This window comes from Anabas testudineus, chromosome 8 (genome assembly GCF_900324465.2).
Source record: "Anabas testudineus chromosome 8, fAnaTes1.2, whole genome shotgun sequence".
Lineage (NCBI taxonomy): Eukaryota > Metazoa > Chordata > Actinopteri > Anabantiformes > Anabantidae > Anabas > Anabas testudineus.
Window position 1 is genome coordinate 14,973,061 of NC_046617.1, and position 21,324 is coordinate 14,994,384.

Here is a 21,324-nt window from a genome sequence, read left to right on the forward strand (position 1 = left end):
TGCAGAGAGCATTCCTCTGGTCCATACTGTGAATTAAATACCACTGTGGGAATGTGCACGAATGACTAGACTTTTCCACTGCAAAGGTGTCGCACATGACATAGTCTCACACGTGAGTAGATGCTTTTTAAAACCATATCTGACAGTTCGCTGACGGCTGCCTGTATCCTGAACATGTAAACAGCTTATAGCCGACTTTGCGGCATAAGAGTCCGCATCAGCTGTGTGTGTTTTCGTCGCTGCACACTTTGCAGAACCACCTGATTGTTTCTTCTCTTATCCGACATGTAGTTTAAATAGATCCCATCATGGGCCTCAAGGGTGTTTCCACTGCTGCACCTGATGTCATGACGGCTCTGATGATTTTCCCTTGACAACCGCGGATCAGACACCAGCAGGATTCAGGTAGGAGCTCAGTGTTTACATGTGCATCTACAAGTCACCATAAATTAATATTAGAAAACTGCTGTCTCACAAAGCCATGTAAGATGATAGGCTACAATTACTCCAGGCTCCAGGTTCCTGCCTCACAGCGAATGGTTTAGTGAATTAAATTAAACATTATTAAATCAGATAATTGCACATTATTATGAGAGGCGGATAAAGGCCTGTATGCAAGCGAGGCACAGATAGTCAATACTGTAGCGGATTAGTAAGCTATCAGTCGATAAAGTGTCAAGTTAGACTAAAAGAATAAAAAGAAGACTTCCGGTAAGGCTTTTCAAATTAAAACCCCATTTTCCTAAAAGGGAAATAAAAGGTAAAATTCCAGGTAAAAAATATAATTAGACTAATTAAAAAATTGTCTAGAAACCCGAGAAATTTATTATGTAGTGTATCTGTGTTGAAAGAGATTCAAATACAAAAATAGCAATTCCAGAAAATCCTTTTCTCACAGGTCTGTTCAGCCAGTATTTCTCCATGTGAAAATCCTATTCTCACCTAAAACACTTTGCTGCAAAATGCAAAACCTGAATATAGTTGACCCCCTACAATGCTACGATTGTGAGAATAAAGTGAAAGGAATAACTTAGAGTTCAAATTGAGTTTAAATTCTTACTTTCGACTAAATAATGACATATTCTGTATATAAATTGTTATTGTGGAGACATTATTCATGAATGAATCCAAATTTAAATGCCGTCTTAAATTTACTGTATTTCAAGATGTCAATCCTGATGTTCATAGATTTGGCAGCTTATATATCCACTTTGGCAGTATGAGTGCTATGTTTCTGTCTCTGTTCAGGGCCCATCATGCCCATCACATTGCTGTGGGCAGTGGACATCTATGGCAGGGTGTACAGCCTTTCCACAGCTGGCCAGCGCTGGGAGCGTGCAGACGACACGCTGCTAGAGCTGAAGCGCGTCACTGCGGGGAAAGAGCGCTGCTGGGGCATTGGTTGTGACCACTATGTGTACCTCAACATTATACCCAGTGAGACGTCCATTCGCTATCGGGAGGAGACCTATGAAAACCAGGTCAGCCCTGCCTGGTTATTGTTACACCTACAGTGTCAACGACTGTATGTCGATGCTTAACAGTGTTTGTGTGTTTTCAGAGGTGGAACCCAGTAGATGGCTTCACTGACACACTGCTGCCCACTGACCGTTGGCCATGGAGCGATGTGACTGGGTTGAATCCCCAGCCGCTCCACAGCTTCCAGTTACCCTCTCGCAGCTGGGAGTGGGAAGGAGACTGGTATGTGGACCAGAGCTATGGAGGAGAACCGAGCCAGACTGGGGTGAGAAAGCACACGTGCCCTCAGGATCGCATTTTTGAAATCTTCCTAATTTGATTGATGGAATATAAACCATCTGCCCTCCCCCCAGGGCTGGGAATATGCAGTCGATTTCCCAGCCAACTTCTCCCCGGACAAAAAGTGGAACTCCTGTGTTCGTCGCAGACGCTGGATTCGCTACAGGAGATACATCGCACAAGGCACCTGGGCGAAGGTTTGTTCACCGTCTTACTATTATATATCTCTAAGCTCCCAATGTCAGTATTGAGTAGGTGAGCACAGGTCATACTGACATTCAAAACTACTTCCTGTCCTTTTGCAGATCCCCTTGGACAATCCCAGGAAACCTCCACTGCCACTGTGTGACATCAGTTGTGGTGGTTGGGAGATGAGCGACCAGTCTGGCAGGTATCCCTACCTCTGGGGTGTGTCCCAGCAAGGACAGGTCAGTCTGCTGAATCAACAGTGAAAGCATGTGAAGTGCACCCAGCTCTTTTCCGTTATAACACATTATATGAAATGTTTAATTCCTTTAAAGTTGACTAAATTATTCTGGCGAGCTCAGGGTCTACAGCAGTACTTTTCTAACAGCTGTTCACTTCCAGTCTTTGACCACAAGGGAGCAGCATGACTTCATGTGAATTATACAGTCAGTCTTTAAGGTCTCCCTGAACCTTTTAAAAAATTTTAAATAGAGCATGGTCTGCCATATTGTGCTCAGTCTAATCTGGTGGCCATTTGTCATCGGCAGGTGTGGTTCAGAGAAGGCATCCACCCTCGAGTCCCAGAGGGCACCAGCTGGGAGGAGGTAGAAGTACCTAAGGAGGTGGCTCAGTTATCAGCTGGTCCTGGAGACCTGCTGTGGGCTCTGCTCTGGGATGGAAACCTGCTGGTCCGTACTGGCCTCAGCCTGGACAGCCCAACTGGTTAGCATTTAGTAGTTCACCTTTGCCCTTAGATAATCCTTTAACCTTTGGCCTTTCATCTCTTTTTCATTCAATGTTTCTGATTTTTCTTTTCTGTTTCTGATGGTTTTTCTTAAATTGCTCCACCTCCAAGATAAGTTTTTGTCTATCTATCTATAAAGGTCATTAGGAAAGAAGAATCCAAGTTTATAAAACTAAATCATACAATCGACAGCTGTCTTAGCAAGTAGAAAATAACAGTAGTGTTGTGATGTGAGAGCCCATATTGTGTTTCCACCAGGGACATCATGGGTAGAGGTGGAATCACCGGGAAAGGAGGTTGAAGCACTTCATGTGGCCGTTGGAGTCAGTGTGGTCTGGGTGGTCACTAAAGACTACAAGGTGAACAACATTTGTAACATGTACTACACTCTGACTAGTCGTGGTTTACTGTGGTGGTAACATGTCTGTGTCTGTACATTTGTGTGGGTCAAGGTCTGGTTCCGGCGTGGTGTGAACTCTCACAACCCCTGTGGCTCTGGCTGGATCAGCATCGGAGGGGAGATGATGATGGTGGATGTAGGACTTAATGATCAGGTTAAGAGTTTTTTTTTTCTTTTTTAATTCTTGCAGTTTTTTTATTTTACTAATTTATACTAATTATTACATTTAAAACGTAATTCAGTTCCAATGCCGAAAAGTGGACGAAAAGTAAAACATGATTTCATAAAAACTAAATGATACAACCAAAAGACACTAAAACAAGTTAAATAATATGACATGATATGGTATTTCGTCAGTCAAATTAGATCATAGAATACAAATTTCCTTTAATTTGGGACCCTGTTGACTCATTTCTCCGTGTAGGCAGCTTTTGTACTCTTAGCTGCTTCCCCTCTGACCGATTCACTGTACCCTCTCTTTGGATCTGGTTTCAGGACAAGGGCTTGGGTCGAGGCAGGCAGGCTTCACTCTGTATCTCACTGCTGAGGACTTTGCTAGCACTGCAAACCCATATCTCACACCTCCTCCCATTCTGTCTTTAACCCCTGCCCCCCTACCCCCATTCCCCGAGTCCTTCTACCTCTAGCCCTTAGTCCTGCCCTGCGGGTCTCCTGTAACACGAGTACAACCAACCATCCCAGCCAATGTCCCAGCGGTAGTGCCTCAGGCCCAGCCTTATATATCCCCAGACTATATTCCTACTGGCCTGACATATGGGAGACTCCCTAATTAGAAGCTGGCCAAGCCGTCGTCATCATATCCCATATTTCATATTTCAGGGCTGCAGTTTTGGATATGGCTTGTGTGAAGTGGCAGGTGTCAGTGTTACAGTATATGGCCTTTTAAAATAACACTTGCCTGTGTCCCACTAGTGCCTCTAATGTGTCTTTGAAGAATAAATAAAGGTTTTATTTGATTCTACTTGATATAATTATCTCCTTAGTTTCTCAGTCTTGTGATTTCTGAGCTATGAATTTACTTAATGACATGTTTGAGAAGCTGTGTGAATGTGTGCAAGGCGTCACTGAGTTTTACTTTTGATTTTATACAAAGTTTTCATCTCTCTCGTCTCGTCAGGTGTGGGCGGTAGGTGAAGACCGTGGCCTGTATTTCAGAATGGGTGTGACCCCTTCTGAACCAAGCGGGAGCGGTTGGATTCCTGTTTCTGCTCAATGGGGCAGTAATAAAGAGCTCATCCCACACAGGTCTGTATAAATAATTGAGTTGAGACTTTTATTGACACATGAGCTACAACCTTTACGTGCAGAAACATGTATGGACTTTTTTCCTATTGGAAACTGACCTATTTAAATCCCTTTGTCTTCTTTCTTCCTGTATTGTTTAATAGGAATGAATGTGGCCAGCTGACAGAAGCCTCACAAGGCTCAGTTCTGAGCTGCACTGACTCAGACTCAGAGTTAGGCCCCACTGATCCACAAAACAGCACTAATAACACCCCAGTTCTGGAGGCAGCAGCCTCTTCTATAGTCCCTTTAGGGGGAGCTGACACACCTACATCTCCCCTTGAAAGAGAGGATGCTTCCTTAGCCTCCCAACAAGATGCCCCTAAACCCTTCATCCCCGCCAGCGACAGCTTCATTAACAGCCTGGTCTCAGACCGCGACAAAACATCCACACAACCGCCTATCACAGAGGTACCGCAGGAGGAGGATGAGAAGCTGTCCCCAGCCTTGATACTCCCAACCCCAGACGCTGCGGGACACGACGTGCCCTGGATGAACGTGGATCTGGAGGGGGCAGAAGCCCTACGAAGCGCACAGGCTGCAGGGCTTTCATTGGCCAGTGGCAGTGCTGCTGCCACCTACACACTGGGGTCTTTGGAGACCTCGCACGGTATTGGAGAAGAGGAAGGGCCAGTGTGGGCCTGGATCTCCGGTGGAGGCTGCGATGTGGATGCAAACTCACAGATCAGCTGGCTCAGTCCTACAGGTATATAACATTAAAAACATACAATAAGCTGAATAAATAAAAAGCAACATCAAGTTGAATGTTGTATGTTATATATGTTATTTCGTTGTTGTACACCGTGCGTCTGTTTGTGTGCTTCACTTGGTGCATGTGCATAGACCTCTATGGTTGTCTGTTTGTCTGACTTGTGTGTCTGTCTGTCAGGTCCACTCACTAGCTCTCTGTCACTGACTCCAGTCCAATCGACAGCCTGGAGCGAGCAGCAGCAGCAGCAGGGACGTAGAGAACAGATCAGCAAGAAACCGCTGGAGAGAAGCAATGTAACATATTTATTTCTCTTGAACTTCTCCTTTTTGTGTTAGGTCTCCTCTATTTTCACTTTTTTCATTTGTGTGTGTACATGTGGTCCCTGTGTTTTTCTTTTCAGTCCGTGTGGGTGCGTAAAGGCACGCTGCGCTGGTGGAGAGACTGGAAGCCTCAGCGCTGGGTGGATGTGGGTGTTGCTCTTGAGCAGTCCACCAAGTCTGATGGCAGGAAAGACAGTATTTTCTTTGTCTACTACACGCAGTATGATGAGAAAAAGGTTGGTTTTGCTGTTATGTTCAGGTTTGTAGGCAAGATTACATCTGCAGCTACATACATTTCTGTCACCTCACAGTTGTCTCTTTGCCTTGTTTCAGTATCTTCATGTGTTCATAAATGAGGTGACAGGACTGGTTCCAGTGCTCAGGGACTGCAACTATGCCTTTGCCGTGTACACAGCCCAAAGGACCAAACAGAGGTGGCCTCTGGTCCTGGCAGCACAAAACGAAATGGACATGAATGACTGGGTAACAGTTATACTGTAACACTGATGAAGAAACAAAGTAAAAAACTAATAAAAACTAAAGTGGAAAGTGTAGTTTAGAGCAGTGGATTAAAGGGATGATCTGATTAGTTCTTGGTATTTTCTATGCGACTAGTTGAGCCTGTTGTCTGACTGTTGCTGTGAGAGTCGTGGGATCACACGTTCCCCATCCAGACAGGCGCTGTGGTCCACCACCTCAAAGGGAGACATCATGGTGCACGAGCCGTCCTTCTCCCTGGAGGCTCCTGCAAACACGATGACCTGTGACCTCATGTGAGTGCGGCAGCAAGAATAGGCCGTGCGTGTTCGATTTCTGAAATTATTCTTCTATTCTCTCTCTCTTGTGGCACTGAACTGGTTTCCCATCCAGTTTTTCTGTTTGCATTGTCTTAATTCTACTACACATCAGTTCACATGTCGCTAACAATGCTAACCTACTGCTGTGCCTGGTGGAAGTGAGTATGGTTTGATCTGCTAGTGTGTGTGTGTGTGTGTGTGTGTGTGTGTGTGTGTGTGTGTGTGTGTGTGTGTGTGTGTGTGTGTGTGTCACAACTTTGTCTTCCATGTGCACTAAATGTGGGCTAACAATAATGTGGCTAATGCTAGGTGCTTCCGCTGTATGGTGCTGCAGGTTCTGGCGGCAGGTCCCAGGACACCTGCGCTGTGTAGAGTCTAACAGTCTCGGGCTGGTGTGGGGCATCGGGTGGGACGGCACTGCCTGGGTCTACAGTGGGCGCTTTGGGCAACAGCCCACCCTGGGTAAACATGTCCCTAAAGCCAGTGTTTGTTAATTAATGTTTGTAATTAACTTGCAAACACTTAAGAGCAAGTCGATGCATCTTCTTGCTAACAGCTTATAGCTTGGTGTGCAGTTGCTTGAGCATGTTTCAAGAGTCTACCATCTGTTGCAGCTCAATACACACGCATTTATAACTGTATATTAGGTTGCACTAACTGTTTTGTCTGTGCTTACTGCAGGTGATGCCGCTCAGATGCACCAGCAGACTGATGTCAGGAGTGTCCACGTGTATGAGAACCAAAGATGGAATCCTATGACAGGATATACAGACAAGTAGGAACATAGCATCTTTTTATAGTTTTAGCTGCACTTGATCTTAACAGTTGAGCTTGTTAAAATGCCTCCGCACACTAGTCCTAAAATATAAACCGCCTTTGTCGCTCCTTCTCTAGGGGACTTCCAACAGACCGTCCTATGTGGAGTGATGAGAGTGGACTGAAAGAGTGCACCAAAGGCAACACACACCCGCCCTCCCCTCAGTGGTCCTGGGTAGATGAGTTCTGCGTCAAATTCCTCCTGTACACACATCTAAGTTCTTGTTTTATCACCACATCATTTTGCACAATCAATATATGTTGCAGGTATCGGAGTGGACTGTGGACTATAATGTACCAGGAGGAACAGACAAAGAAGGCTGGCAGTATGCTGCAGACTTCCCTGTGTACGTAACAACATTTTGTGGTCTGAAAAAAAAGAAGAAAACCATTATAAGAAGAGATGTAACTTATGTCTCTTCTGCAGGACATTTCATGGCCACAAAACCATGAAAGACTTTGTTAGGCGGAGAAGATGGACAAGGTAATAAAATACACACTCTCATATCTGTGGCTTCTAAATGAAGATTTTAACCAGCGTCAGAATTAATCTGTTTTACATTCAGGAAGTGTAAGATCACACTGAGAGGTCCATGGCAGCAGGTACCACCCATCCCACTGAGTGACATCTCTTTGATGCCGTGTCTGGCCCAGAGCAGGATGGAGCACATCCCTGTGTGGGCCCTCAATGACAAGGGAGACGTCCTGTGTCGCCTGGGAGTCAGCCCCGAAAACCCTGCGGTGAGGAACATGCTGAGAAGATATTTCTGTCATTTAATTTCAGCTCTTAACTAAGAGAAGCTTTGTGCAATGAAACATTAACCAAAAATCCATTCAGCTTCAATAACATTGTTGAAATCACTTCTCTCTAAGTCCGATGTGTTTGATCTCACAGGGCAGTTCCTGGCTCCATGTGGGCACAGACCAGCCCTTTAAGTCCATCTCCATCGGTGGAGCCAATCAGGTGTGGGCCATTGCCAAGGATGGAGAGGTGTTCTACAGAGGATCGGTGTCCCCACAAAACCCTGCAGGTCCGCTAAAGATGTGAATCATTGTTATAACAAAGTATCTCATAAGCAAGAAGGAAAGTAAAAATGTATACGGCAGGAAATATTCATTGTTGAATCATCCAACTCCAGACTACAGCAATATTCCCAGTCCCAGTCTAAATAAAGTCACATTTCCAAACTTCTGCAGGGGAATGCTGGTACCACATCCCCTCGCCTTCAAGGCAGACCCTCCGACAGCTGTCTGTGGGCCGGACCTCGGTCTTTGCTGTGGATGAAAACAGTGAGTGAAGTCTTTTTAAACCCTGTAAGTTGAAGAACATAAGTTAAATGACATTACACTCCTTTAATGTCTTGTAGGCAACCTGTGGTACAGACAGGGCCTCACCCCCAGCTACCCTCAGGGCTCCACTTGGGAGCTCATCTCTAACAACGTCACCAAGGTTTCCGTTGGACCGCTGGACCAGGTCAGTACTGTGACAGCCTAACATACTGAGTCCTGGAGTGAAAAAGTGAGGCCAGGTCGAGGTTATTTTGTAAAGACAGTATTTATCAGAGCCAGTAGAAACTGAGGATGTGGGTGACACTTGATTTAGACAAGATTGAACAGGATTTAGTAGGAATTGTAGTATTGATTTGATGAACTCTGTGAACTATTTGCATTTACATATTTATTTAGTCATTTAGCAGATGCTTTTATGAAAAGGGACTTACAAGGTACAAGTAAAAGGCCGCAGCAAGGATTCAAACCCCAGTCTTACAATCTTTCCACTACACTATCAAACCGCTAACATATATTATTGGATAATAAACCCTAAATGGCTGATGTTCTCCAGGTGTGGATCATAGCAGACGGGGTTCCTGGCTTCCCTGCTGAGACTCCGGGAGCTGTGTGCCACAGGCTCGGGGTGGGACCCATGCAACCAAAGGGCCAGAGTTGGGACTATGGTATAGGGGTAAGAGCATTTTCAAAACTTTATTTTATTTTACATTTATTATTAACACTTTAAGTCACGTACTGTACATTAATATCTACAAACCACATTATGCTATTATTGTTACATTATAATGTAAACAGTTTTTATAGTATTTGACATGTTTTTGACCATCAGGGAGGATGGGAGCACATCAGTGTGAGAGGCAACGCTGCAGAGGCTCCTCGTGCACCCCACCCTTCAACTGCTGGACCCCCACGCAGCCCGGTCCCCCCACGGCCTCCAACTCAAGTTAATGGGAATGCCGTGGTGGTGTAGCGCCTGCCCATTTTCTCCTCCTCACCCCTGTTTGTGCCTGGATCTACGTTTGTCTCCTCACACCTTTCCCCTGGGCTCTTATCCCTTTGTGCAAAGGGAATGCACAATCACACCACTGAGTTTATACCGAATATTTTGGTTGGATTTGACTCTTGATCGATGGATGAATGTTACTCCCTGGCAGAAATCATGTCAGTATGCAGTCAGTACAGAAAAGGGAGCACAAGAGCATTTAAGTAGGATGGAGCTTGATGTCTTGTGTGATAAACATTTAAGTGAGTGCATGTGTTTGCTCTTACTAGGCTTTGGCTACTGGGCGTTTTGGGATCTAGCAATAGCTTTTATTCTTATATACAATATCCTGTGAGAGCCTAAATGACTGGGACTTTGATAAAGGGCTAAGGCTTGGGTACCAAACTAACTTCAAATACACAATCTCACAGTAGCCTAAATCTAAATTTGTGTTGGTTTCTAGAAATGTTTTTTTGTGTCTGATTTGCCTGTCTTGTGATTTCAGTTATTTATATATTTATTTATTTATTAATGCATTTGTTGAATTTTGTTTCTCCATATGTTTGAGCCTGTTACGTTTGCAATGGAGTGTTTTTCATCCATATCGCTTTGACAAACATTCCTAACAGGCTTTTTTTCAAAACACTAGCAAAATTTGAGATATGTATGAAAACATATTGCTCTTTAATAACAAGTGACTGCATTGATACATATGAGAGATTCACCAGAATAATACCTCTCTATCCTCCTGCAATAAGCAAAGTTCTTCCTGTTAGTGTTATATCCACCTGCGGACAGTAAGTGTATGACTGTTGAAACTGCGCAGCAGGTTTGAGTGTCATCAGGACTGGACATTCATCTTACAAGGGCATTAAAATGTGAAATAAAAATCTACATCATTTGACAATTCATTTGGAAAACAAGCTGACATCAGCATATGGAGTCCTCCGTCTTTTACCATTAACAACATGAAAGTCATGAAACTCTATTCACGACACTGAAGTTGATATATTCCTACGTCCTAAACGTTAAAGGTGACAGCAAAGAAACGTCACTTCTTCAGCAGATAAATGTGAGAAAAGCCTTGTACTGTCAAATAATTTTTGTAACATGCGTCAACACCAGACCCCTGTAGCCTTACTAAGTGTAGGAAACAAGATACAAACTCTAGAAGGTAATTTGCATTTATTTTCATATTAAACAGTGTAATTATAAACATTTCATTCAATTACACTAAGCATGATCAATATGAAGTAAAAATATTTTTTAAAATCTACAAGTTTTAAGGACAGAATGAATTCACATCTGCTTTAATGTCTTAATTTAACTGCTCTTTAGCCGATGACTGTGATATGTTCATCTGATCAACTCAGCTTTAAATTACAAAATGAAACCTCATTCCTATAACTCATATCATTTCCCATTTACAGACAAAAAAAACAAAAAAAAAAACATGTATATACATCAGTACAGTTCAACATGAAGTTACATTTCTCAAATGTGCAAGATTAAGCAAATGTATACTGTAGTCAAATAAAACAAGATTTCCTTAAATAAACGTTCAAGTTTAACTGAAGCACAGGCTGCTGGTTTTTAACACAGGTTGTCTAAGATACAGTGCCTTCTGTATGGGGAGGGGAGATGGACATCTACTACAGGTGAAGTATATCTGTTCAGTGACAAAAGGTGTTTGAGCCATTAAAAAGGAAATAACCATTCAGCAACTGTATAAGCTACAGTTTCAAATAACTGATTTTATAGCTATACATTAAAAAAAAGGAGGGAAAGCATATTTTGATCTGCGTTATGCTGTGAAGTAGAATGTGATCATGACACAAACACATCAACCAACCCCATGCAGCCAGAAAATGTAGGTCCTGCAAATGATAAGATACGATGATGAAATGCTTGTTATTCCGGCTGGACGAGGGGAAAATACCATCCGAACAGTTAATTAGGTTTGACACAAAGTTAAAAAAAAAAAAAAAGGCAAACAACTCTATTCATGACACTGAAGTTGATAAAAAGCAGCAGTGTTTGTTTTGTTCTAGTAGTGATTTTCTTTGACGTCCTTTACATCCCTGCACATTACTGAAGAAACACCGCCACGTTAACCAGGTCATCCTATGAACCTGCGAGTCATCACTTAAATTTTAATTCATTGCACATTAGTTTACAAACAGCTCAATACATTTCTTCATTCTGACGCTTAAAAATACAATCTCCCACCCTCTTACTAGATATGCGATTTGAAGTTTTGTAGTGATAATAAATCAAAGAGTGCAGCTGTCTTTACAGCATCAACAGGCACTGTGATAAGACTCGGTGACTAAACCGACTAATCGACCTGCTGCACATGTCAGAGCATAAAATGAGGCATTACAAAACGAACAAGCTTTTCTTCCAAACGCTCATTCATTTGGTTCCTTCCCAATGATTCATGTGACAACTCTAGCTGAGTAACACCCGCAATTCTCACTGAGATGTCTCAAATATGAAACTACTTACTGTAAATGTTCCTTTCGAAGCATAAATAAAAAGGAACGTACAGTGTGTCACCTCTGCAGATGAGGAATTGTTAGTAAACCAATCATCCTATGCATGGATGTCACTTCCTAATTTCAACCCTTCTTTTTCAAATGCTGCTACAGTAGAGTACCACACATATAGTTTCTCTCCAACCAGGAGACTGTGGTTACAAAAACAAACAAACAACAAATTACTCTTCCAAAGAAAAAGGCAACCACTGAAATAATCGCACAACACGAGGAGCAAAATGAACAATGTTACAGAAAAAGCTTGGATTTTCAGTTTCAGGTCTGCTGCAACCAAAGAGCTTATTCTTATCGGCTGTAGTGATACGTTTGTCAGCCTAGTGGGTTGAATTTATTGAATCTGAACAAAGTCTTTTTTCTTTTTTTGGTGATGCAAAAATCCTGGAAATGGAGTGCACTTAGACACACAACGAAAAGAAGCAGCCAAACACCTGGAATGCGCTTGAGGAGTCTTTAAAGCAAACATTTAGAAGCTTTATAGTCATTTCTTCTTTTTTTTTCTTTTCCAAAGTGGAATTGCACTGAACAGAAATCACACACACTGATGTAGCTGGAGAGGTGATGTGGCTCAGACTGGGATGCGGCCTAGTCTGTCTTATTTGCTCAAAGTCAGTTTATAGCCTTTGTTCTTCATGGCCAGCCCCATAAAGAACAGTTCTGCCTGAGAGAAGCATCCACGGTTTTCCCGCACAAACCGCATCATTTGTCCGTATTTAGCTGTTCTCCATTCCCGAAAAGTGCGAGTATAGGGTTATTTCTCAATAGCGTGACGATCAAGAGTCCCTCCAATAATCCTGTTAGTCTTTTTCTCCATCTTCACTGCTTCCTGAAGTGGAAAAATAAGACAGACAAAAGTTTAAGCATGTTCAACTTGTCAGTGAATATTACTGAGACGCGACTGCTTAATGTTACAGACCTAATGAACAAAGGACAACCAGTGCAACCAATATTGGTCATTAAAGGACAAGAATTAATTTTCAACTTGCTTTCTCTACTTATGGAGCATATCTATATGAATAGTATTTAACTTCCCTGCATTGTATCTCTCTCTAAATTAAGTGAAGTTGCTCCTAATTTCCTAAAAATCTTTTTAGGAGCTGAAAACATTTCTTCATTCTGATGTTTAAAAATAAAATCTGCCACTCTCTTATTAGATATGTGATTTGAAATTTTGCTGTGATAATAAATCAAAGAGTGCAGCTATCTTATCTGTGATGAGACTGTGTGTGTAAACCATAAGTTATGTTCACATGTTCTATGTGATCATTTGCTTAACTTGCCTCCTTGTTCGATGTCAGAGTCAGTCAGATGCGTAAGGGAGAAGCTAGCGATGCTGGCAGGTGAGATGGAGAAACGGGAGTAGTTTGAGGAGCTGGTCCAGCTGGGCTCCAGTACGCGCCCTGCTGCGGGGGGCGGAGAAGAAAAACGAGACGCTGCAGACGAGGACATAGTCTTGGATACTGGGCCTTTATCTGCCTTGGGCAGGAAGGCAGATGGAGGGGAAGAGAAGTCATCGTCCCACTCAAAACCACCACCTGTTGGGATTCAGTGAATGAGTCAGAACATGTTACAGATTTAGATGACAAATTTCCTGCATGCAGTTTGTGGGGTTTATTTATTACCTTCTTCATCTGTGGAGCTTTCAGAGTTGGTGAACCGGTTTAGATAGCTGGCAGTGGGAAGTGGGCTGCTATATTCTGGTACCTGACTGTTTGAGCCTGAGGAGTGGTCGCCCAGTTCCTTGGTGGGAGTCTCCTAATTAGAATATATTGAATTTACATTAGAATGACAAATAAACATGTTTGAACCTACACAGATAATATCGAGAATATACGGTACTTCACCTGGTCAAACAGGTAGACAGTGACATCATCAAAGAAGGACACAGCTCTTCTGGTGTTGTCTGCGTTGCACCTTGCAGGAAGCAGGGAAGATGATGCCTCTATGTTCAGGGTGGTGGGTTTCAACAAGCTTTTCAGGTTCTTTGCACTACTGTCATCTGAGACAATAAGCGGCACTGTGTGCACTGTATCGTCCTCGCTTTCTGAACTGGAGCTGTGAGGCTGATATGCTCGAATGTCATCATCAGAGTCATCGCTGTTCTCGTCCTCCTCGTCTGCATCGACACCATCCTCCTGTCCATCTAAACTTAAACCATCCCGCCTCGCCAAGTATCGCCCCTCCATATCTGGCTCTTTTATTTTATGACCATCAGTATGGTAGGTCCTGGTTAGTTTAGCGTGAACTGCACTCTCTGGTGGCTTCGATGAGATTGCAGCTGTTGAGATCTGTGGATCTTCTGATGGTTGATCAGGAGATGTTGCATCTTCGAAAAGCTCAGATTTGTTTCTGTCTTCATTATTACCATTAACCTCTATTTCCAATTTCTTTGCAATAGCTGATTCCAGTTCTGGCAATATTCCCCCAGCATGAGCTTCAGGTGTGTGTGTTTCAGCAGCTGTAGGCTCTGGCTGAAAAAAGAAAGAATCAGCATCTCTCTCCTCATTAACCTCCCTTGCCAGACCACCCGAGGGCTCGCCAACCTCATCAGGAGAGCTGCTCAACCATGACACTTCGACGGAACCTCCCGCAGTCGTTTCTTCAGACTTCTTCTCAGGTTCCGATTCATTGTCTGAGAAATAGGCGGAGTCGCGGTAATTACTGCCCAAGAGCGGTTCCTCTGGAGGATCTACATTATCTGGCTGCTGGTCTTCACTGGGATCCTCACTGTGAATATCAAGCACACCCTCCACTTCAGAAATGATGATTTCTGGTGGAACCAGATTCGTTGGAGCTGTGGGCTCTTCTTCTGCCTCCTCTTCTGCCTTGGCAACACTCACGCGATTCTTTGCAGGGGAGTGGTCGTTGACATTGGGCTGAAAATTCCACTCAGGTGACTCTAGATTCTCCGTTTCATACCCACTGTCTGATATTTTGTATGGTGGCTGCAGTTTTTGTTGAGCTATCTGAGCATTCAGCTCTTCTCCCTGTTCTCCAAGCCTGTGGATGTCAAGGGAGTTTAAAGAGTCTGGTGTCTCAGCTGAATTATCTACAGTTGGCAGAGTGGTGGACATACTGTCTTCCAGTAGGCTGTCCTGGCTGATCTGGTCCAAAGATGGCCCAGAGACTAACAGAGAAGATCTAACATGAGGACCCCCATTAGTATCCATAAAGGATTCTTCCTGGTCAGACAGAGTGGTTTCCAGTTCTGTATCTGCATCCTCTGTAATTTCACTCAACAAATCATTATTTGTCAGGTCTTCGTTGTGTCTGCTGTCCAAAGACAAGGCCTGGACTTGGAGGTTTTCAGGCATTTTACTTTCTATGGGCTGAGCATTAGTCTTTGAGGTTCCAAGGTCGTCTTCAAGGCTGGGAATTTTGGCATCTGTGCACAATGAGTCTGTAGTGGCACTTTCAGAGAATTCAATGGTATGGTCATCAGTTTGACTAATGATAACCTCAAATGTCTCCAAGTTAGAATCAAAACCAGAGTCTATACCTCTGATTGAGGATTGTAGCAGATCATGGTCTTCGATGGAAGAACTATTTTTAACTAGCAGCTGGTTGCTTGTGGTATCTTCTGTGACCACTGTAATGGAAGGCACTGGTGTATCATTTTGTCCTACAGACTGACATAACTCCTCCAAACTGGTTCTTGGAGACTCTAAAAGTTTTTGTCTTGAAGATGTGCTACTTGTTGCAGGTTTTAAATAAGTGTCTGCTGTTTTTAAGCTGCCTAAATTCTCAAGGTTGTCCCAAGAGCTCATTTTAAATGTTTCTTCTGGTTCGTGGGCCATGCCAGGTAAAAGAAAATTCTGCTGTGGACTTGAGAAACTAGATCCATCTTTCATCAGGTTGTGGTCTTTGAGGAACATAAAGTTGTCAGTGAGTTTTTCACTGTTCAGAAGCCTCATCACATCTGTGTTCTCCCCCTCCAATTTCACAGGCTCCTCTAGGTGAGTTGCTTCTGAACAGTCCCCTAAAAAAGAATCCCCATAGTGTTTATCTTTAGCTGCCTCCTGGGCTTCTGAAGGTTTAGCTTCAAGGAAAAGGTTCCCATTGCACTCTGGAAGCTCCATAAAACTCTGTCTCCAAGATGGGGAGTCCTCTTGTTTGGACACTCCGTCTGTGAAAATGTTGGTATGGTATGGGCTATCATTTTCAAGAGATGACCAAATGTGACTGTCTGGTAAATAGGAATCCTTGGAGTCAATACTTTGGTGAAAGAAGTCTGCATCTGTGCTAGATTCGTCTAGACGGACATCTTGGAGAACAACAAAGTCTTGCTGTCCTGAACTAAAGTCCAAATCTTGTCCTCTATTCCCACCTTCCCCAACAGTGCTTTCCCCTTGTTCTTCCAGTTGTATGTAATATTCATTTCCATTAGACAACTTTTGTGAATCAAACACTGGAACAATCCCAGGTATCCCCGACAACGTGTCACTACTTTCTGTGCCTGCTGCTCTGGCTATCGGATCAGGGAAATGGGCCTGAATATCTTCACTGGAAACGGGAAAGAACATGCTGTGGTAGTTCAATGTTGTGTCCATGCCTGAACGGCTGTGGTTGCCATCGTAGTGGTCATGCTTGGCTGCCTCCCAAACATATTCAAAGCTGAGACCTTTGCTAGTTTCAGTGACGGTAAGAACTTCATCAATCTCTTGTCGCAGGGCATCATCAGCAAACTGATCCAAGATTGGGAAAGAGGAGTGGCTGACAGTGGTCTGTCGAGTGGAAGGGTTAGGCTTAAGGGCATCCCAGCGTTGCTCAAAATCTTCTTCTATGTCCTTCTGGCCTTGCATGCGCAGGTAGATTAGCAAACGGTGCACTTCCTCTGCTGTGGCTCGTTTGTCAGGGGACAACCAGCAGAACTGCAGGACCTCATACCTGCAGTTACAAGAAAAACAATCATTTATTTTTCAGACAATAATTATTTTTATAAGGAAAAAAATAGACAGGAGCTTATCGATTATCACTCATAACCACTGGTGCTCTTGGGAGGGAAAACTATAGAAAGGAATTTATGAGCCCAAATTATTACTTACTGTGTGAGACATATATTTAACTTAAATTAAATAAGAGCACAAAAGACCAAATTCTTACAGTACTATGTTTATATAATTTGTTCTAATACACAGCCTGAAAACTCACCATCTCTCAGAATATGGCAGCTCCAGCTGTGGCTTAAAGAGTCTGACTTGTTGGTCCTTGATCACATGGTTGAGAACCTCTCGGTCGGACAGATGTGGGTACGGCTGATCAGCATTCTCGAAGAGCTCCCACAATGTGACCCCCAAGGCCCTACAGACAAGTGGCGATAAAAGAGCTGTTGGAATTTACTGCAGGACAAGAGCTATCTTGGGATCTCCAAGTTCAGCAAATGACCTTAAGCTCTTGACCCAAAAGCATGAAACTTCACCAGGTGAGTTGACATGAATATCTAAAGATAAGGTAACATGACCTTCAAGATTCCTAAAGCAACATAAAAGTAGTGGCCTAATTAAAACACTTCATTAATGGATTACTATTCGCATTTGAACATATGTATTACATATAACATATTTTTATTCTAGCTCGTGTAACTAGAACTACCTTATATAACTCTGCAATTTATGACCGGAAAGCATTTGGGCAGTGAGTCATAAAGTCAGGGAGGGGCTGAGACTCTACAATGTTGAGAGATGCTTAGGTTGTGCGGCGTCAGTGTCTTTTTCTCTCTTTTGGACATCAGCCAGTTAGCCAGGGTTTACAAGCTCTGGACAGTCTAATTTTCTCTACAATGAGATAAAAGTGTACTACAAAGAAACTTGATTTTATTCTTTATGATGCTGAACATTAACTAAACATTACATTACATACATTACATATTTTTAATATGTCACATGGCTCCGTTGGGATTCAAATGGCAAACAATTATGTTAATGGGCTTAAAAAAGGGATGTTTACATCTGGATTAGATTCATTCAGTCATTGTTCAGCTTTTAAAATGTAATGAGTGGAGCAGCAGCCTTGTACCTACCATACATTGCCAGGCTTGGTCTGCTCCATAGTAATCACACCCCCATGGCGCTCACCCACCAGCTCAGGAGCCAACCAGCGAAGGGGAGCAAACACATCATCCTCTGTGATGACGTAATCTTCCTATAGTGACATAAATGTAGGATTCAGTCAATTATGGTATTTGCCTTTATTAAATTAACACTTGAATTAATAAGTTTAAATTAAGATTAATTTTTATTAGCTGCACTGACACTTTCACTCTCCTTTCTTGAAAGAAATAGATTCACAGTATTAAATTCAAACAGCCAAAGTGACCAGCAACATTTTAGAAATGTAGCACTGATAGAACTGCTCTAGGACATATGCAGCGTGTCAAGTTACAAACATTTGCACAGCCTACAGTGAAAGACTTATTGTCTGTCATCTGGAGCCTTGTGGAAGAATTAACCATTACATTTAACAGCCATAAAACTGCATTATATACATGGTGCTATTGTCATTTTTACAATTTACTATTGCTTGGCTTTTTAGTGCAAACCACTGTGAGTCAGTTCTTTTTAGTTTCCTAATCCTTTTTATTTACTTATTCTTACTATTACAACAGTGCTTTGTCTGAAGAAAGGCTTAGAAACACTGCTTAAACTGGGCTCAAATTTATTGGCAAAAAATCATTGTAAATTATTAGAGTAGTTGTAAATGTGCCCATGGGAATATCAGACAAAGCAAACAAACACTTTAAACCGTTCTACTTGCTTGATCCTTTGTGGATCTACAATCTCCACCACACATTCTTGTAAGGCAGAATACATGTATATGTACATTTAGTCATTTGGCAGAATATTTAATCCAAAGTGACTTACAAGTGCAAAATATCTAAGCCAAGCAAAAGAACTTTAAAATAAAATGATCTAGGAAGAACTCTTTCCGTTTCCTAACGTTTAAAGTGTACGTTTTTTTCTTTTATTTCTCTTTTGCTCCACACTCCAGATGGCGCAGTTAATGCCAGTTGTGAGATGCAGGCATGAGAGTTGTTTGTATTTTTGGGCTGCTAATGCTTAGCAGGTATGCAGGGCTGTCTTAAAATGCTACAAGCCAAAGGTGCAAAAAGTGTCTTTCCATTTAGCATTTGAGCATTTCTTTAGTGCATGCCTTTCTTATGGCTACAATAACAAGAGCAAAACTAAATCTGCTCTACTCAACTCACAAGTCTAATGTATCTTTGTGTAAACAGGTCCTGGTCTTGACCCACAAAATAATGAAATTAACTAAATCCCCCTCCAGAAGACTGAATTTAAAAACTGAACAGGGTTTCAGTTTACCTTGTATCTGTAGGGTCCGATGCCGTAGTCTCCCACTTTGACAGTGAGATCTGCAGTCAGGTAGCAGTTCCTCAGAGCTAAATCACTGTGAGAACATAAAGAAAAAAACATTAGTGTCTTACAAAGGAATATCAGATATTAATAACCAAATCATTTACTGATTACAAAGCTCACAGGCAGGTTTATGATCATTGCAGGAATAATAATATTTAATTGATGCTTGTTCTTTAAAGATCAGGGTTAAGGGAATACAAAAAACAATCTTATCAGGAGAAACAAGGAATCCATCATCTTCTCTTAACCATAAAAGTTAAGATTACAGTGCAGGAATTGAGTGCAGGGGACTACAGCAAGAGGATCATAAATGACTTTGGCAGCTATGAGAAATTGGCACACTGGCTTCTGTCTTTTGCATCTGATCTTCACCTTACAACAAGACTCATACACGGGCTATTCCTGACCCGTACATAAAGCAGCAGGATATAGTTTCCTGAGGGAAACACAGGCTATCCACACTTTTTGTAGGTCTGCCAGGAGAGGGCGTAACAACCTCTAAGGCTGTCTCTACACATTAAGCAGACATATGGTAGGTGGTTCATTCAAACTGAATGAAGAGGCAGCCTGAACTTTCCCTTTGGCCCTACGGTATTCCCTGTGCAAGTCCCCTTAACCAACCTACCGACAAACACCGTTGGCACAAGTGTCACATGGCCCAGCTACCGTCAGACCTACTGAACCTCTGTAAGATAAATGGAGATTTATTTTAAACTCTCCTGTCCCTTTTGCTCTGCTACTGACTGAGGGCCCAACATACAGTAACACAGCAGTAAGGATGCACAAGCACCATTTTAACCATACATGGCAAATGTGCTGCTTCAGTTTAGCTTGGTGTATTTTTAATTAAGCTGGTTGTTTACTTTCTCTGTATTCAAAGATAAAAAGTAAGGTTCAGAATGATACTGAGGTTAAAAAATCATGTCACATATTATTTGCCATATATTACTGAATATCAACCAGCGATATCGGCAGATTTATTGATAATTAAAATAATTATTAGCTGCGGTTTTGACGCACCACTCTAAGCCTTGCATTGCAAAGCTGAAGTTTCAGCTTTGGACATTCGCCCACACAGCATTTGCTTTGAGGGTTTGTAGTGCCTGTAATGCTGCACCAACAAGAGCCTCTCATTCAGCTCTGCCAGCATGTGGCTAGACTCAAAGACATTCTCTTTATGTATTATTATTTTTTTTCTTAGTGGTTAAAAGTGCCATAGAAATATTTTTACGATTATAAATTAAATTAGTCCACATGGAAGAAGCTTGTACAACTTCCTTTGGGTTGTAACAAGGATTAAAACACAACGCCCAATATGAGGCTATCCTTTTACATGTAAAGAGCAGAATCATCATATCCTACTGGCAACAGACAGCTGACACTGTGGCAATGCATGGGAGCTGTGTAATTGGAACCTTCTGAGCCTATTCTGAGCATGCAAAATAGAGCTGCTGAGCATCGTATGTTACCCCCGAGCCACGCATTCCCAACACCCCCTGTACCCTGCTGGCTGCTAGTAGTCGGACATCTAGTACTTACTGGGGTAAAAATGAAAATGAAACAGAGCCTGTCTGCTGTACACACCTTTTTTGGAAAGCACTGGTACTGGCTGGACAGTAAGGACTAAAGTAAAACTTACCACTTAATCTAAGTCTTTAGAATTATATTTTGTGAAGTTTTCACTTACCACATCATATTAGAAGTTACTATTTATCCTTCATACTATAAAACAGTGTAATAGCGTGCCCTGATACAAACATTTAGGGCAATAATAAACATGCAGCATGATTTATATTTTAAGACATGATACAACTTATATTATGCTGAAATTAGTTTAATTCAAAATGTATGAAATTTAAGTAAAACTCCACTTACATGCAAATTACCTTCATTATACTTAGAGAAGAACAGTCCAAATTATTAAAACACTTATTACCACTTGTGTATATTATGTGTAGTTCTTGGTAAGAAGGTAAGGCTGGGTGAAAATTGTGAAGCATCTGTGATCACAGTCTGTTTTTTTAACCTAAACAATTTAACAGACACTGTGGTATGGAAAACACAGTGCTTAGCTTAGAGGGTCTA

At 42.3% G+C, this 21,324-nt stretch overlaps 2 protein-coding genes across 3 annotated transcripts in view; one reads left to right on the forward strand and one right to left on the reverse strand.

Moving 5' to 3' along the window:
• Nucleotides 1-10,773, forward strand: tecpr1b (tectonin beta-propeller repeat containing 1b). 2 transcript variants are annotated; one of them, XM_026360560.1, is made up of 26 exons: nucleotides 1-112; nucleotides 292-405; nucleotides 1,249-1,481; nucleotides 1,562-1,744; nucleotides 1,833-1,955; nucleotides 2,064-2,186; nucleotides 2,493-2,667; nucleotides 2,948-3,048; nucleotides 3,142-3,243; nucleotides 4,228-4,355; nucleotides 4,499-5,100; nucleotides 5,284-5,399; nucleotides 5,507-5,662; nucleotides 5,760-5,909; nucleotides 6,042-6,199; nucleotides 6,558-6,685; nucleotides 6,905-6,998; nucleotides 7,118-7,214; nucleotides 7,307-7,386; nucleotides 7,467-7,523; nucleotides 7,606-7,780; nucleotides 7,935-8,070; nucleotides 8,237-8,329; nucleotides 8,407-8,513; nucleotides 8,883-9,002; nucleotides 9,159-10,773. In XM_026360560.1, exons 3-26 carry the CDS (start codon nucleotides 1,257-1,259, stop codon nucleotides 9,297-9,299), a joined length of 3,570 nt encoding a protein of 1,189 aa, XP_026216345.1. In that variant the 5' UTR covers nucleotides 1-112; nucleotides 292-405; nucleotides 1,249-1,256; the 3' UTR covers nucleotides 9,300-10,773. The 2 variants fall into 2 exon arrangements, with proteins under 2 accessions (XP_026216345.1, XP_026216354.1); XM_026360569.1 differs by having other exon boundaries at nucleotides 5,317-5,399.
• lmtk2 (lemur tyrosine kinase 2) overlaps nucleotides 10,480-21,324 on the reverse strand; it is a 23,047-nt gene continuing 12,202 nt past the window's right edge. The window contains exons 8-14 of the mRNA XM_026360546.1: nucleotides 19,186-19,270; nucleotides 17,886-18,007; nucleotides 17,018-17,167; nucleotides 13,711-16,753; nucleotides 13,489-13,621; nucleotides 13,147-13,401; nucleotides 10,480-12,692 (exon numbers count right to left, since the gene is read on the reverse strand). Coding sequence (XP_026216331.1) covers nucleotides 12,664-12,692; nucleotides 13,147-13,401; nucleotides 13,489-13,621; nucleotides 13,711-16,753; nucleotides 17,018-17,167; nucleotides 17,886-18,007; nucleotides 19,186-19,270 — 3,817 coding nt within the window. The 3' untranslated portion in view covers nucleotides 10,480-12,663. The remainder of the gene's footprint in view (nucleotides 12,693-13,146; nucleotides 13,402-13,488; nucleotides 13,622-13,710; nucleotides 16,754-17,017; nucleotides 17,168-17,885; nucleotides 18,008-19,185; nucleotides 19,271-21,324) is intronic.